The sequence below is a fragment of the Hydra viridissima genome, unplaced genomic scaffold, assembly GCF_058129835.1.
Source record: "Hydra viridissima isolate aposymbiotic clone 2 unplaced genomic scaffold, HvirCarnegie_v1 scaffold_10, whole genome shotgun sequence".
NCBI classification, from domain to species: Eukaryota; Metazoa; Cnidaria; class Hydrozoa; order Anthoathecata; family Hydridae; genus Hydra; species Hydra viridissima.
Genome location: NW_028324309.1, coordinates 17,502,501 through 17,518,418, shown reverse-complemented (window position 1 = coordinate 17,518,418; position 15,918 = coordinate 17,502,501). Strand labels below are relative to the sequence as shown.

General features: G+C 32.4%; 1 protein-coding gene and 1 pseudogene across 2 annotated transcripts in view; one reads left to right on the top strand and one right to left on the bottom strand.

Annotated features, from left to right (window-relative positions):
• Positions 1–2,914: 2,914 nt before the first annotated feature.
• Positions 2,915–15,918, bottom strand: part of LOC145187293 (negative elongation factor E-like) — a 15,266-nt gene continuing 2,262 nt past the window's right edge. Inside the window, exons 3-12 of the mRNA XM_090100613.1 lie at positions 13,442–13,512; positions 12,937–13,023; positions 12,754–12,821; positions 12,483–12,511; positions 12,275–12,300; positions 11,565–11,637; positions 11,412–11,448; positions 11,239–11,293; positions 6,271–6,376; positions 2,915–3,098 (exon numbers count right to left, since the gene is read on the bottom strand). Of these exons, the coding sequence (XP_089956739.1) occupies positions 2,962–3,098; positions 6,271–6,376; positions 11,239–11,293; positions 11,412–11,448; positions 11,565–11,637; positions 12,275–12,300; positions 12,483–12,511; positions 12,754–12,821; positions 12,937–13,023; positions 13,442–13,512 (689 nt within the window). The 3' untranslated portion in view covers positions 2,915–2,961. The remainder of the gene's footprint in view (positions 3,099–6,270; positions 6,377–11,238; positions 11,294–11,411; positions 11,449–11,564; positions 11,638–12,274; positions 12,301–12,482; positions 12,512–12,753; positions 12,822–12,936; positions 13,024–13,441; positions 13,513–15,918) is intronic.
• LOC149883426 (uncharacterized) lies at positions 6,734–10,052 on the top strand (annotated as a pseudogene). Its single transcript, XR_016456430.1, has 3 exons — positions 6,734–7,557; positions 8,747–9,000; positions 9,089–10,052. The product of XR_016456430.1 is annotated as an uncharacterized LOC149883426 (transcript).

Below are 15,918 nucleotides of genomic sequence, written 5' to 3'. Positions count from 1 at the left end.
ACAAAAAAATGCAGGAAAAAAGGTAAGTAACAAAAAAAATAAACAAAATAAAAAAATAAACAAAATAAAAAAAATGAACAAAATGATCAATGTGGAAGGAATTATTTTACCGAACGAGGCTTTGACCAATTCTCAATTGATGGAAGCAGCAAAAAAACTAAAAATAAAAAATTTTCGTGGGGTTTTTGTCAGAGACATATTGCCAAAAAAACCGAGAAAAAAAGAATGCGGGATTATCAACACGGGGGATTCGAGCACTGGAGGGTTTCATTGGGTGTGCTGGTACAAAGACGGAGGCGCAAAGTTCAGCTTTGACTCTTACGCTCAACCCCCTCTCGTCGAGCTCGTCGAGAGGGGGTTGAGCGTAAGTATTTAAAAAGCCCTGTCTTTTACAACAGCGAAAGGGTTCAATTTGGAAACACGTCTTATTGCGGTCACTTGTGTCTTTACGTCTTGAAAAAATGTGAAGAGGGAAACAGCTTTCAAGACGTTGTCAACACCCTTTGGTGATTGCAGATTCGCTTGCGAATTAAAAAAATTTTTTACCCTTTTAAAAAATGATTGACAAATTCAACAGAAACGAGTTCAGCGCTTATTTAGAAAATCTTACCGCAGACTCAACAAGCAACGTTTATATCAAAACGGATGTATCCAGCACCATCACTGCAAACATTGATTTTAACTCTCAAAAAATCATCAACCTGGCAGAACCAACCAACTCGCACGACGCCGCCACCAAAAATTACGTTGACACGCATTCGACAGGAGGAGGAACTGGAACGGTGATTGGAGCTGCGGACTTGGATTTAAATTTTCACAAAGTGATCAATTTGAACGAACCGACAAATGCGCAAGACGCCGCGACAAAAAGTTACGCAGACGTTTTGTTACAAAAATCCAACTTTTTAGGGCTTGTTCCAAATTCAAGATTTTCGTCCTTAGGATTAAAATCGCAAACGGTAGCATCAGCAGCCACGACAACAGTTTTCACTTACTCGGACGGACCTGGTGTTCTAAGAAGGTTATGGTTGGCTCTCAGTGGAAACTTTCCTGGAAATGTTTTCATTCGAATATTTACAGATGGCGAGATTAACGTTGGAAATTATTCAGAAACCACGGAAGGAATAGGAGTGGACAACACTGGACTTGCTTGCGACTTGCTTTTTTCTCCCATCGGCGGACCTTTTTACGCCAATTCTTTGCAAGGATGCAACGTTTTAAGCAACACTTCGTTGGGAGGATATTTTACTCTTGACATGCCGTTCAGGACAAACATCAGCATCCAATTGATCAACAAAAATACCTCTACAATTACTTACTGGATTCAACCGTTCATTTCCACTCTTGCTTCCATTCCTGCCTCCATCCCTCTTTTCAAACTTTACTGCAAGACCTTCAGATATTTAAACACCACTTACGGAAACGAATATGTTTTGCTTGACACAAATGGAAAAGGAAATGGAGTTTTTCTAAAATACATCAGGATGCACATCATCGGCGCTTCTGGAAGCTGGTGGGAATCGAGAGTCAGGATGTACGACGGCAATTTACCTCCTGGAAACGGAACCGTTCTCAGTCCTTGGACACCTTTTAATACAAACAATTATACTACTTTTTCTGGATATGACGGTAACAGCAAATGCATCTTTTCCTCGTCTGGATTGGAAGATTTTTATTTATCTTCTTGGAACGGATCAAACGTATCCTCGTTCAACAACACATCGACTGGACTGCTGTTACAATCCAACTCCACCATCGGATCCACCACCACCATTTCCTTTTACAGAAATTTTGGAGAAGCAGATTCCATGCCCAGCGTCGCAGCCGGAAGAAGGCTCGTCGTCACTCTCAACTCCGGCGACGCGCAAGTCGGTCAATCCGGAAGCTTTAACCTTCTTCTCGGACAAGCCTATTATTACGCCTAATTCTCAAGATTTAAACACCTTTACAAAAATTAAACTTTTTTTTTCATTACGCGTGTTTATCACGTCATGAAAAAACGTTTTCCCGTCATCGTCATTGTCGTCGGGAATTTTTATCACAAAAAAAAATTTTTGGATCAGAAAATTTTCAACCCCGCGATTATACAAAAAATTCATAACGGAGATGAAAAATGGTTTTGTCCCAGAACTCTCCTTTTATAGTAGTTTTGTTGTTTGTTTTTATGTTGAATACAAATATCAAAATGCATTGCGGTTTTTTCCTACATAGGCTAATTAAATGTCTCCTGACAGAAGAGCATTCAAACCCTAAAATGTCACGATATCTCCCTCTCCATGGATTTGCTTTGATTTTAATTAACTAACTCAAACCATGACTGATCCAACTTCATTCTTGACCTTGGAACAATACGATTTCCCAATGCCCTTTTCCCATTTTTTTGTATTGATGTAAAGAATATGGTCGCTTCGATCCGAAATATTTAAACTGATTCATGACTCTAAAGGATCTTCTGCTGTCAACCGTCTGATTTTGTGTTTTGTCAAGATCCTCTTTTTATTACAACTCGATTATTTGACCAACATTCTGTAAATATGCATATGTATGTGTGAACAAACACGCGCGCGCACATACAAGATGTATAAAAAAGAAATCAAGTAGCCCAAATTTGCTTTCAAAGCAGATGTACTTACTTTGGTATTCATACACGAGCAGATTTATTAGACATATTTTGTGATAATTTATTTGAATTTATGCAATGTGGATTTTTTTTCTAATGTTAAGACTATCGGTAAAATACGTAAGTTCTTGTTTTGTTTGTTCACTTTGTCTTCAACAGTAAATAACACCAGGAAGCAAAGTAGATAAACTGCTTCCCAAGTAATCCACCTTTGAAACATCGTGTTGATCTTCAATAGATAAAACTTTAAAAAATTGGTGTTCTTTAGTATATATAAAAAAAACAAACTGGAGGTTACTAACGATTCGGTATTTTCCAAACAAAGAATGTAAACAAGAAGCTTAAAATTCAAATTCTGCATCATACACAACGAGATCGCGTTCCTTTTTAGATTGGAGGGGGTTCTTTTTCGTAGGTGACGTATGAGTCACACGAGGAGATACGGTCTGTTTTTTTTCAAAATTAGGAGAAGGATCGTCTAAATGCAACAAAATAATTTAATTCTTATACCAGTTATATAAAAAATAGAACTTTTTTTTTTTGGATAGATTTTAATCATTAAATTAGTAAATTAGGGAAACTTGGAATAATTAAATTAATCAACTCCTAAACTCCTAAATTCATTCCCCAATAATCGATATTAAATGTTACTCTATAACGTTTTTGCGGCCGTCCATTACCTTACATGCCGAGAAGGAGGGGAGGAGGTTGTGTTTCTGTGATGATTTGTTACAGACGGAAGGGAGGGGAGGGGAAAGGGTATCAAGTTTTGTGGCGCATTAATTTTTTAAAGTTACAAATTATTGAACAAAAATATAGAAAAAAAATTTGATACGATCATCATCATGAGAACTCAAATTATTTATAAATAATTTGAGTTTTCATGATGATGATCGTATCAAACTGAGAACTCCGTCTTTATTTTAAAAAAAAAATAATTGAGAAAACCACTTTTGTATTACTTGGAAAAATGGAAGCTTGTAAAAAAACTTAAAGAAGAAATTTGAATTACTAACAAAGGATCTCGCAAATATTCGAAATGTTTTGCTTAACTTTTAGACAACAGTTACTTAAGAATCTTCTGCTTGATGTTCTTTGTTGCTTTATGTACTGCTACGAAAACTGACTCTATACAAAAGTTCCTTATCCTCGTACGTTTATTAACTTTTTAAATTTTTTACTATTGAGCAAATAAAAATATAAAATGGATAAAGGCAACTTGTACAAAGAGTTATTTAACGTATATGGTCATGCAAAGTCGAAGCACAAATGCTAACAAGAGATAAATTCTATATGGAGTTATATATAAAATGACTAAAGGTTTCTTCAAGAGGTTATTAAATATTCTTCCAAAACAATGAAAGTCAAAGGTGATTTATTTAAATACTGGTCTCTGGTTTCAAAAACATCTACGAACTTTCATCTCAAAAAGACCGAATCAAATTTAGTTCATTACTTTGAACCGATTGCTCCATCCAATGTAGAGCCTTTGGAAGTTAAGAAAGACTCTACGTCTCTAAGCTAAGAAAGACTCTACGTCTCTAAGTAAATAGTGATCATCCACGAGTTGAAGAGGATCAAACTGATTTATTGACAACTATATTTGGTATTGCTTTTTCTTGGTCGGCAGCTTATGAAAAAAGAAGAGATGGTGTTATTAGATGTATAAAAACATTAAGTGACTTGAGCGAAAACTTACAACAGATAATAGAAAACTATTATACTTTGAAATTATATGGCTTTAAATGTCGATACCCTTGTCCCATAGCCGTATTTATGAATAGGCTAACTTAGACTATAGCCTCTGAGTGCCTACCAGAACGGGGCAGTAATAGGATGCTTAAAATATTTTATTACTTTTTTTTTTTGGTTGCTACCAACACCATTACTTAAAACATGAGTTAATGCATATAAAATCATGTTTTAAGTAATGGTGTTGGCACGCACCTCCTCCACTCAAACACTGGCTCATCAGTGCCTCTTAAACCTAAATCCTGTATTCGAACTTGAAGAATATGGAGGTGAGAACTTTTAAATAAATCTTCTCTAGGATTTCTTCTGACCAACTATGTAACCACTTCTTCAGAATCACCACTACAAAAACTGTTGCATGTATTTTGCATCTAATGTGTTGCATGTATTTTGCATCTAATGCATTTGGTTGCTTGTCTACGATCGACGTCATCTTGCTTCAAACTCTGATTTGTGACATTTTTAAGGGGATTTGCAAATATGTTACGAACTCTTACAAGGGGTCAAAAATCGTAAAAAATTACGTGACGTAATATATGGACAACTCCTTTCGAATTGAATGAATAGTTTCTTAAAATAAAGAGTTAATGTTTAAACGGTAACAAAAGGACCTAGTTATAAAACTATGTAATAATTAATTTAACAATTAGCTTAGAGAAATTGTGAAGAGAATTATGTAAATATAATAATATAATGTAATAAATATGTATATAAATATAAATTAAATTAGACACTGATTGTATTACAACGTTATCAATAAAATTTAAATAAAAAATTTTAAATTGTTATGTAAAAATGGATAAATATGGTTGAAGGTAAATAATAAATTTTACGATTTTATCATCTTAAATAGAATTTTGTTAATGCAGAACAAACTCATGACGAAAAGCAGACATTCGATAAAGCATTTAATGTAATAAAGAATCTAGCATTTAATTTCATTTGTTTAATGGCACGAGATACCAGAAGTCATAGACTCATTATTTTGGCTGATCAAGACTTCAAAAGCAGAAAACCTTTAGAAGCGCATAGAGAGAAAGAAAGGCATGGATGTTTGGATATTACTGTCATAAAACGTTATACTCTGAAATAGGACGATACAATAGAGAGCAGAAAGCAAATAGACAGGGATTGAAATTCAACCTTCATTTTTGCACCTGTTGCCAAGACGTTGAGCTGTAATCGACCCCAACTTACTTTGAAAAGAGTCAGTAAGGCAAGTAGGGAGGTAATATCGAGAAACAACAAATTTCAGAATAACGGAAACAATTAAGTTGATAGCTCATTGACATTAACGTTGGGATAGCAAGATATTACCTGCTCTTACTGGTAACAAGAATGTTGATTAACTTCCTGTAACAGTATTGTGACAATTGCTGTTTTTCAGCTTATTGATGAATACCAAATTGAAATCACTGTTTATGGGTTTTGACACCACCTTTATAACATAAAATGAATAATCCAGCATCATTGCCAGAAACCATTCATCAGCATCGCATATGTGAACTCATTGTAGCACATATCTTTCAAATTTTAATGGCATGATTTTTTTTGAAAGCAAAGAGTTGCATGAATAAATCAAACTTCCAATCACTCTTGCTATCAACTTAGACCACAAAAGGAAGACTGTCTCCTTCTTACATCTAGAAGAGTTCCAGGCAAGAGATATTTACACGAAGTTACTGCTGATAAAGGACTTTTGTATTTGAAGTTGCACTTTAACAAGAGTGTAAGATATACAAGATTGTACCATGTTTACTTACATATCAAACCTTTGTCATAGATACAACTCAACAGTACACAGTCTTTGCAATGGGAATGTAAAGAAAACTCTTACATTAAACTTCAACCTCACACTAAAATATAAGAGCAGCGGTAAAGAGAAAAACTTTATTTACCAAGATTAGATCCCTTGGGTCGCCAAGTATTTCTGTTATCATCACGCGGTCGTTTTCTGGCATAATCTACACGAATAGTAACATTTTGCACCATTGAACCATGCAACTGAAAGAAAATTTTTTTAGTTTTCAAATAAAAATTCTCATTAAACACTATGTTTTGAAAAAAAACATTTGTTAATGGTATTAAAATGTTCGAAATTTGCAATAAAATAAAGCAACGATCTAAATGCAATGCAGATTAGGGAACAGTGAGATTTATATGTTTTTGAAAAAAATAAATTTCAAGCTTAAGAAAAGGTGTATTCCTATGTAAAATTAAATTTCAAGGTAGGTTTGTTATGGACCACTTTTTGATAAGAAAACGTCTTGATACCCAAATTTTCATATTTACAGATTATTAAAATGAAAAAAACTTAAATTATTATAAAGTAAACAAAATCTGTTTTTATGTAATAAACTCTCCTAATAAGCGCAGCGCCGAATTAATTTTAAAAGATATTTTTACTTGGCTCTCCGCTGTATAAAAGCTTTATACAAGATCGAAGTTTGTTACTATTTTATTCATTATTAGTTATTTAATTGAGATATTCATAAATGTCAAAAGTTAAGACTAGATCATCCACCACTGCAATTTCAGATTTTATTGGACCTGGAAAAGATTTTATTCCTAGTGAGCTGCCTACAAACAGAGCAGTTATTCAAAAAGGGATTTTACTAAAAGAACAAAAAAGCATGACATGCAATCTACACCATAATAAATATTCTAACAAAGATCTTGCTAGCGATCTGATTCCATTTGTTCTTGCTCAATGGAGAAAAGCAAATGTTAAGTTTCAACAGCCAGTTATTATTGGTGAGAAATCACTTTATTATAGAATTAAAACCCTTTGGGAGAAAGTAGAAAACGTTGCATGGGGAAGAACTAAGGCAAAAGTAAAAGAAGAACTTATATTGAAGTTAGATAAGCTAATGGACCTCATAACATGTCCTCATAAGATTCTTCTGTGTGAACATGATATGTCTGGGTGTTCTTCCCCCCAAAATTGTAAAAGTAAAGCACATATAAATTGCACCTGTATTTTTTCTAAAAAAATTCCAACTATGGAGCTCAGGTGGTTATACAGTCAAAGAAATAAGACAGGTGAAAAGTCTGACATGCAAATGGGACATGCTGATAAAATTGAGACAACGAAACTTAGAAAAAAATATAAGAGAAAAATCAGTGACGAAAAAGCTTATGAGAAAAGAATGAAAAAACTACAAGATGATCAAGCATCCTTTGAGGTAAATATAATTTCATAATAGTAAATATTTTCTTTGTTTATATAGCAAATTACACACACACACACACACACACACACACACACACACACACACACACACACACACACACACACACACACACACACACACACACACACACACACACACACACACACACACACACACACACACACACACACACACACACACACACACACACACACACACACACACACACACACACACACACACACACACACACACACACACACACACACACACACACACACACACACACACACACACACACACACACACACACACACACACACACACACACACACACACACACACACACACACACACACACACACACACACACACACACACACACACACACACACACACACACACACACACACACACACACACACACACACACACACACACACACACACACACACACACACACACACACACACACACACACACACACACACACACACACACACACACACACACACACACACACACACACACACACACACACACACACACACACACACACACACACACACACACACACACACACACACACACACACACACACACACACACACACACACACACACACACACACACACACACACACACACACACACACACACACACACACACACACACACACACACACACACACACACACACACACACACACACACACACACACACACACACACACACACACACACACACACACACACACACACACACACACACACACACACACACACACACACACACACACACACACACACACACACACACACACACACACACACACACACACACACACACACACACACACACACACACACACACACACACACACACACACACACACACACACACACACACACACACACACACACACACACACACACACACACACACACACACACACACACACACACACACACACACACACACACACACACACACACACACACACACACACACACACACACACACACACACACACACACACACACACACACACACACACACACACACACACACACACACACACACACACACACACACACACACACACACACACACACACACACACACACACACACACACACACACACACACACACACACACACACATAAAACAAAAATAATATTTGTAAAAGTTTGGTTTTAGGTCACAGAAAAACAAGATATAGAATTATATGAAGAATATCAAAAAAGTATTTCTCCTGATATTTCACTCAATGACAACTATAATCCAGTTAATGTTAACTTTACTTTAAAACAAGACAATGAAATTAAATTGTTGGTTGAAAGGCTTCTAAAGGATAAATTAGGTGTCTATGCTTTCCTTGTAACACGATTTTTAGAAAAGAAGTCAAGAAAAAACACTATGTCAATAAAAAACACAGCAATGGCTAGTATAAGGTAATCATATAGATTATTATTTTGTTGAGCAGCAAAAGTTCGGATAACGAATTAATAAAAATAAATATAAACTAGTTTTATTTTATAGGTTTGGGATTTCACCTGCCGCAACTGCAGCAATTGCTACAAGTTATCTGCAAGATTTAGTTGAAGCAGGATTTCTCACCCCTGAATACTCTTACCTTGCTTGTGATCCTTCTAAGTTGACGAGAGCAAGAAAAAAAATCATGGTAGTAGCAAAGAATAATGACAATTTTAATCTTCCAAAAGCAGATAATATTGGCATTTACTTTGATGGAAGAAAAGATTCAACAAGAGCGATGATAAATGATTCAAATGGACAACTACATCCTATTATTATCAAAGAGCAACACATTACTGTGACTATAGAACCTGGTGGTCGATATCTTGGTCATTTTACTCCAAATGCACATACTCATTCAGATAAGCCAGCTAAAAAGATTGCTGAAGGTGTTTATAATTTGCTGCAACAATATAATCTTACTGAATCATGTTTAGTACTTGGAGCTGATAGTACTTCAATTAACACTGGCTGGAAAGGTGGTGCTATAACACATCTTGAAAAGATGTTAGGTCACAAATGCCACTGGACCATATGCATGCTTCATTCAAATGAGTTATTTTTGCGTCACCTAATAGAAGGAATTGATGGACTAACATCATGTAGTACTGGCTTTGTAGGTCCTGTGGGAAAATGTCTTGCTGATGTTAATAAAATGGAGTACAATCCTCAATTTAAAGCTCTTCCAGAGGGAGAGAGCTTTGTTGACATTCCAGAAACAATACTAAAAAATATGTCAACAGATCAAAAACAAACCTACAAGTTATGTAAAGCAGTTAAGATCGGTGTATTGCCACCTAATCTTAGAGAAATTCAATGTGGCCCCTTAAGTCATGCCAGATGGCTCACTACTGGCATGAGAATAGTCTTTATGTGGACAAGGAAACATGACTTAACTGATCAGAATTTGAAAAATCTTGAGTTACTTGTATTATTTTGTTTACAATTTTACTTTAAATTTTTTTTTGACATTAAAGTTAAAGACAGACTTGAAGATGCTTCCAATCACATTCTGACTCAATTGAGAATTCTTAGAAATCAACCTGTTATAGTAAGAGAAATTGTGACTCCCTACATCCAGTTAGGCGCTTGGTATGCGAACCATGAAAGTTTATTAATCTCTTTATTATCTAGTAATAATGCAGAAGACCGCAACTTTGCAGTTGACCGAATTTTGGAACAAAGGGGTAATAATATCCTTGGAGACATGCGAATCAGACCAAGAAAAATACCTAAACTGAACTTTGAAGCAACTACTCTTCAAGAGCTAGTCAAATGGGAAAATGGTGTAGTACAAGAACCGGTTTTTACTTGTTTGCTCACTAAAGATAAGTTGGTATTGCTAAGATTGACACCTCTAATAACTCCTTCTGCTAAAATTCATACTCAAAGTACCGAGCGTGCTGTAAAACAAGTGACAGTAGCATCCATGTCAGTAGTTGGACCAGATGCAAGAGATGGATATATTAGAGCTAGAGCTCAACATAGAGAGTTGCTACCTGTTTTTAAAACAAAGAAAGAAATTTTAATAAATTTTCAATGTTAATAGATTTGAAAGATATGTTGTTTTATTTATTGTTTTTTTAATAGTGTTATAGTAGTGTTATCAAATTATTATTTGATTAAGATGGGATAGACCTCCTGTTTTTTGGGGAAACCGCATCACTGGCACCACCTTTGTTTCTAATGAAACAAAAAAAACAACTGTTATAAGCAAATTTGTTAATCATTGAAACCTCATTGAAAATTGAAGACCCTCTCCCCTGAAATATCCAGAATCTGCATTGCTGGTAGGATTCATGCAAGATAATGACTTTGAAACAAGTATCAAAAAAGCTTGCAATTGGTCTAGAAACATTATTTGCATTTAATATTTCATCACAATGAAAAAGAAGGACATGTAAAGCATAATAAAGGACAAATGTGACAAATAAGATTTTACCAAATTTTGCAATTTCTAAAAGTGAAAATTTGGGTATCAAAACTTTTTCCGATCAAAGATTTTTTTAAGGAAACCCTATTTAAAATTTGATTTTACATAAGAATACACCTTTTCTTAAGCTTTTAGAAGAAAAAAAAATTCTCGCTGTACCCTAATGCAGATTGGATATTAGAAAATAAATTTATTTCTTAAAACAACTTTCATAAAGTATTACCTCTTCTTTTGCTTTTTCTGCCATTTCACGAGTTTCATAAGTAACATAACCACACCTGCAATAATTTGTTAATATTTAAGTAACATAACCACACCTGCAATAATTTGTCAACACTTAAGAAAAAAAAGCACAAAATCAAAGCACATTAAATGGAGTATATCAAAACATCTTACCCTTTGTCTTTTTCAAAGTAAATGTTTTTTATTTGACCTAAATGAATGAATTTTTAAACAAAATTAACAATAAATACAATAAAAAACGTGTTTTAGAGATTTAAGTAATTTGTCACTCAACCTCAATTAAAAGTCAAACATAAAGCAGTTTACCAAAGGGAGGAAATGCAGTATCAAGTATATTTTTTGTCAAATTAAAACCAGCCACACGCAACACATTGTTTACCTGAAAAAAGGAACACTTCTTTTAATTTTGGTCATCATTTAATATTTAAGTATGAAAAATGGTATTTATGTCATGCTTTGTTTACAATATGATCTTTGAAAATATTCGTTAATTGCAGAGTGTCCAAAGAGTGCAATAACTTTTACAAAAAAACTCATTACACTTTTAGACTCTAAGTTCTTCTTACTATAATAATACATATATAATACATATAACAAATAAATATATATACAATATATATAATAATTAATATTTCTATATGTTCTTCTTATACTTTTATGATAAAAATATAACTTATCATAGCCTAAAACTGTAATAGTTTTTGAATCTTCATAAGTGTCGCTTACATTTTCAAAAGTTATTGGCTTTAGTGTACTTTAATGTAAAAAAAAATTTCTAAAATTAACTTTCAAGTATTTAGGATGCCAAAAAAAAGCATCTTATTGCTTTTTATCTTTATAATTAGTAATTCAGTGATTATTTCTTTTTATTTAAAACAATTCTGGGTATTATTTTACAATAGTAGCAAAGAATTTAACATACAATTAAATCAATCTGGGTTATTGAGCAATTTAATCATGTTTTTGACTCATTTAACTTGTGCAAAAAACAAACAATAAGAAATTGGGGTACTTACAAATGATTTGTTACAACTAAATCCATCTAAAGCATGAAGTTAAAAAAGTAAAAACATGAAATAAAAACACAAAAACAAATAAAAATGAAGAAATAACAGTAAAAGTAAAAGAACTACAATGGGAACTAAAAAAAACTTTTTTTTAAATATCAAAAATCTTTTTATAGCTTATTTGAAACAAGTTCAAAACATAGAAAATCAACTTTACCCAAAATACTACTTTTGGACTCATCATAACTAAAAAGTAAATGTTAATTATTAGTTAAACTTTACTACATATTCATTAAAGGTAAATTATCAAAGTATTTCATGTTCCACTTAAGACTAAGGTTTAATGACATCTTTAAAAAACAACATTCTCTTAATTTTTTAAGAACTATGCAAACTTTAATTGAATCACAAATAAGCTGAGTAATTATAAATGCCAATTAATCCATGAGAGCTTTATTTAAGAGTTTATTTAGTAAAGATAGATTTACCTTTTTAAATCACTACCATAATCTTTTGTCTCTTTATTAAAAAGAGTTTTAAAATCACTTTTTTTTTCCTATAATATAATAAATAAATAAAAAAAAAAAAAAAAAAAAAAAAAAAAAAAATTAACGTATAAAAACACAAATAACTATCTAAGAAGAAATATTTAAAACAAACTTCAAACTTACCACAGATGCCGTCAACTTTTTTTCATTCGTAAGTTTAGCTCTTTTAAATGAGCGGTCCCCTGCACCACTCTTTGCTATTTTTAATTGCTAAAACATAAGTTGCTATTTCTGTATATTTTCTTTTTTTTGCTGGTGTTACAAGTATTTCACATTATGTGAGGGACAAGTTGTTGTTACCTCAATTTAACACAAAACTTAAATTGTTTAAATGCACATCAGTTTGTTAGTCAGAATGTTGGTCTGCACATTTGAACATTATGCTGTTTGTTGACACATTTAAGAGTGTATTTGTTAGATATCTTTAGTGATTGTCAACTGAGAGTGAGCTTGCTTTAAAAAAGTGTATTTGTCATAATATCTCAGAATATGTCCATTTTAAAAAAATGTATTTGTCAACATATTGAAAGTAGGTAAAACACTTTGAGTAAAAAAAATTGGTGCTTAAAAATATAATATGGTGCTTAAAAATAGCGTAAATATAATTTCAGTTATAATAAAACATTACCCCAGATGCCAATAATTTTTTAGCTACTTCTTTTGCATCTTTTGGTATGCCAGTAATTTCCACTTTCAACTCTAAATATCAAAACAAACTTTGTTTAAACTCTTCTTCTTAAGGCTTTTATATGAACACCTAAATGCAATGTGACAACGTAACATATTGCAAAATGGTAGCTTTTCACATTAGAATATGTGAGGGACAAGAGGACATTTGTCACATTGCATTTGGTAGATACTTATATAAAATTTTGTGTGGGAAAAGTCTAACTATAAAATAGATTTCTCTTTAGACAAAAGAAGAATAAGTTCAAATCAAAGTAATGTATAGGATTTGATGTAAACTTAGTAAGAACTATAGGAACCTAAAAAATATGTCAACATAATAAAAATTTGAATTTCTAAAAGTAGATAATTTGGACATCCAACTGCACGTAGAGAAAACTAAAGATTATAAGAGTTTTTTAAACCAAAGAGTTTTATAACATAGCAAGCTTTACTTATTCTATTTCAATTCTTAAACTTGAGTTGAACTTCCAACTTTAAAGCTGAACTTTGCAAATATCATGAAAGTTATGTAAACATATTTCTAGGAGATTTTATATAGCTACATATGCAATTTTTAGTCTTAGCCTTAATGATTAGTTGATCAGATTTCCTAATGAGATAATTTACTTTTACTTTTAAAAGTGGTTGTTAAGCAAGTGTTATACACAACATATTACATATAATCAAATAAATTTAAAGTAGAGTATAGAATAAAGAGAGAATGAATCATCAAAGAACTTTAGAAGAAAAATTATCAGCAAGTTTTGAATTTAAAACTACAAAGATAATTACAAAAATGTTATTTGATGAAGGAACATCAATAGATTCACAATTTGATAAAAATAGAAATTTCTGTGTTAATACTTTTTATGTAGATATACGTTTACCAGAATTAAAAAAAGAAAACCTTTATACATCAATATATCCTCCAAATTTGGATTTTTAATAGATTAAGAAACATGTGACAAAGTGATAATTAGATAAATTGCAAGTAAATTATTGAATGCATATAAAATTGATTTAGAACCAGGATTAATTGAATATTGTCTCTACTTTATGCATATTAACTTAATTAGTGATAATAAACTTTCAAAAGCTCAATGTATTTGAAAGTAAATAGTTAAGCTGCAAATCAAATACACATTCCCAAACATAACTATAGCTTTTAGAATATCTTTAAGTATTGTTTGTAAAAATTCTAATAGAAAAAACATTTTCAATATTAAAAGGAATGGAAATTTATCTTCATCATCATTAAGACAATTTATATTAAATAATTTAAGCATTTTAACAAGAGAAGATAACACATAAGAAAAGAATTCTTAAAAAAAAGAAGAAGAAAAAAAAAAGAGAAATTACTTAGAAAAACTTTAAATGTATGTTGTTGTTGACAATTTAGCTCAGCTTAAATTCAAAGTAAAAGGTACTTAAATTTTTGCTTTAGATTTAAGTGTGTCAAACACTGCTGTTCTCTCCAGAGATTGCACTTTTGTAGATAGCAATCATTAGAGGGGGAGGAGGGGAGGTTGTTGTTAAAGATTGCTCATTGAAGAGCATTTTTATTTTACAATCTACTTTTGTGCTCACTTTTAGTTTTAGAGGATTTATATCTTTATAAAAAAAATCAAAATTTTTCAGCCTTTAATTTAAGTCTTTAAATTAAAAATTTTGGCAGCACTGAATATAGAAAGAGTTCCAAGAGATACTTAAATAAAACATTTCAAAGTTTAAAAAATTGACAAATTCATGAAGAAATGTAATCTTTGTCCTGAAGGAATATAATTTTATCTTGATGTAAAAAAGACCCATCAAACATTTCAAGCAAAAATTATCAGTAAATACTTTAAACAAAAATTTGTATTATCTAATGAATTTATAACATCAGAAAAGTTATTCAGTTAAGGATACTGGAGGTGAAAAAGAGCAAAGTTCTTCTGTCAATGTTCAAGCGAAACTAAACCAAATAAATCTAATAAAGCTTCATCTTTTTGGACAAAGGGGTTACAATCACAACCTTGGAATGATTGTAATTGGCAAAGAATATGACCCTGAAATACTTTTGAGGTTGCAAAATCATCAACTGATAATATTCAAGGTTAATCCTAGCTAAGATTACATAGGATAAAAGTAATTGGTACAGTTGTTTGTATTAAATCTGGTTGATTATCTGACTCCCCCACTTTTGTTACAAGCACAACGTTCAATTAGTGTCAAATGCAATTCAATTCGAAAGTTACCAAAAAGCTTCTGCAGATTTCAGCAAATATCTCCCAAGAGCCATGATATAGATTGTGTATAAAAAAATTATTGATTGTGCAAAACATTGTACTTTAATGAGAGCAGTTTATGGTTTAAAAGTTGCAATATCTAACAAAGATGAAGGGTACAAGTATGACCCAGTGGCCAAATACAAATGAATTTAATGTTGAGAGCTCC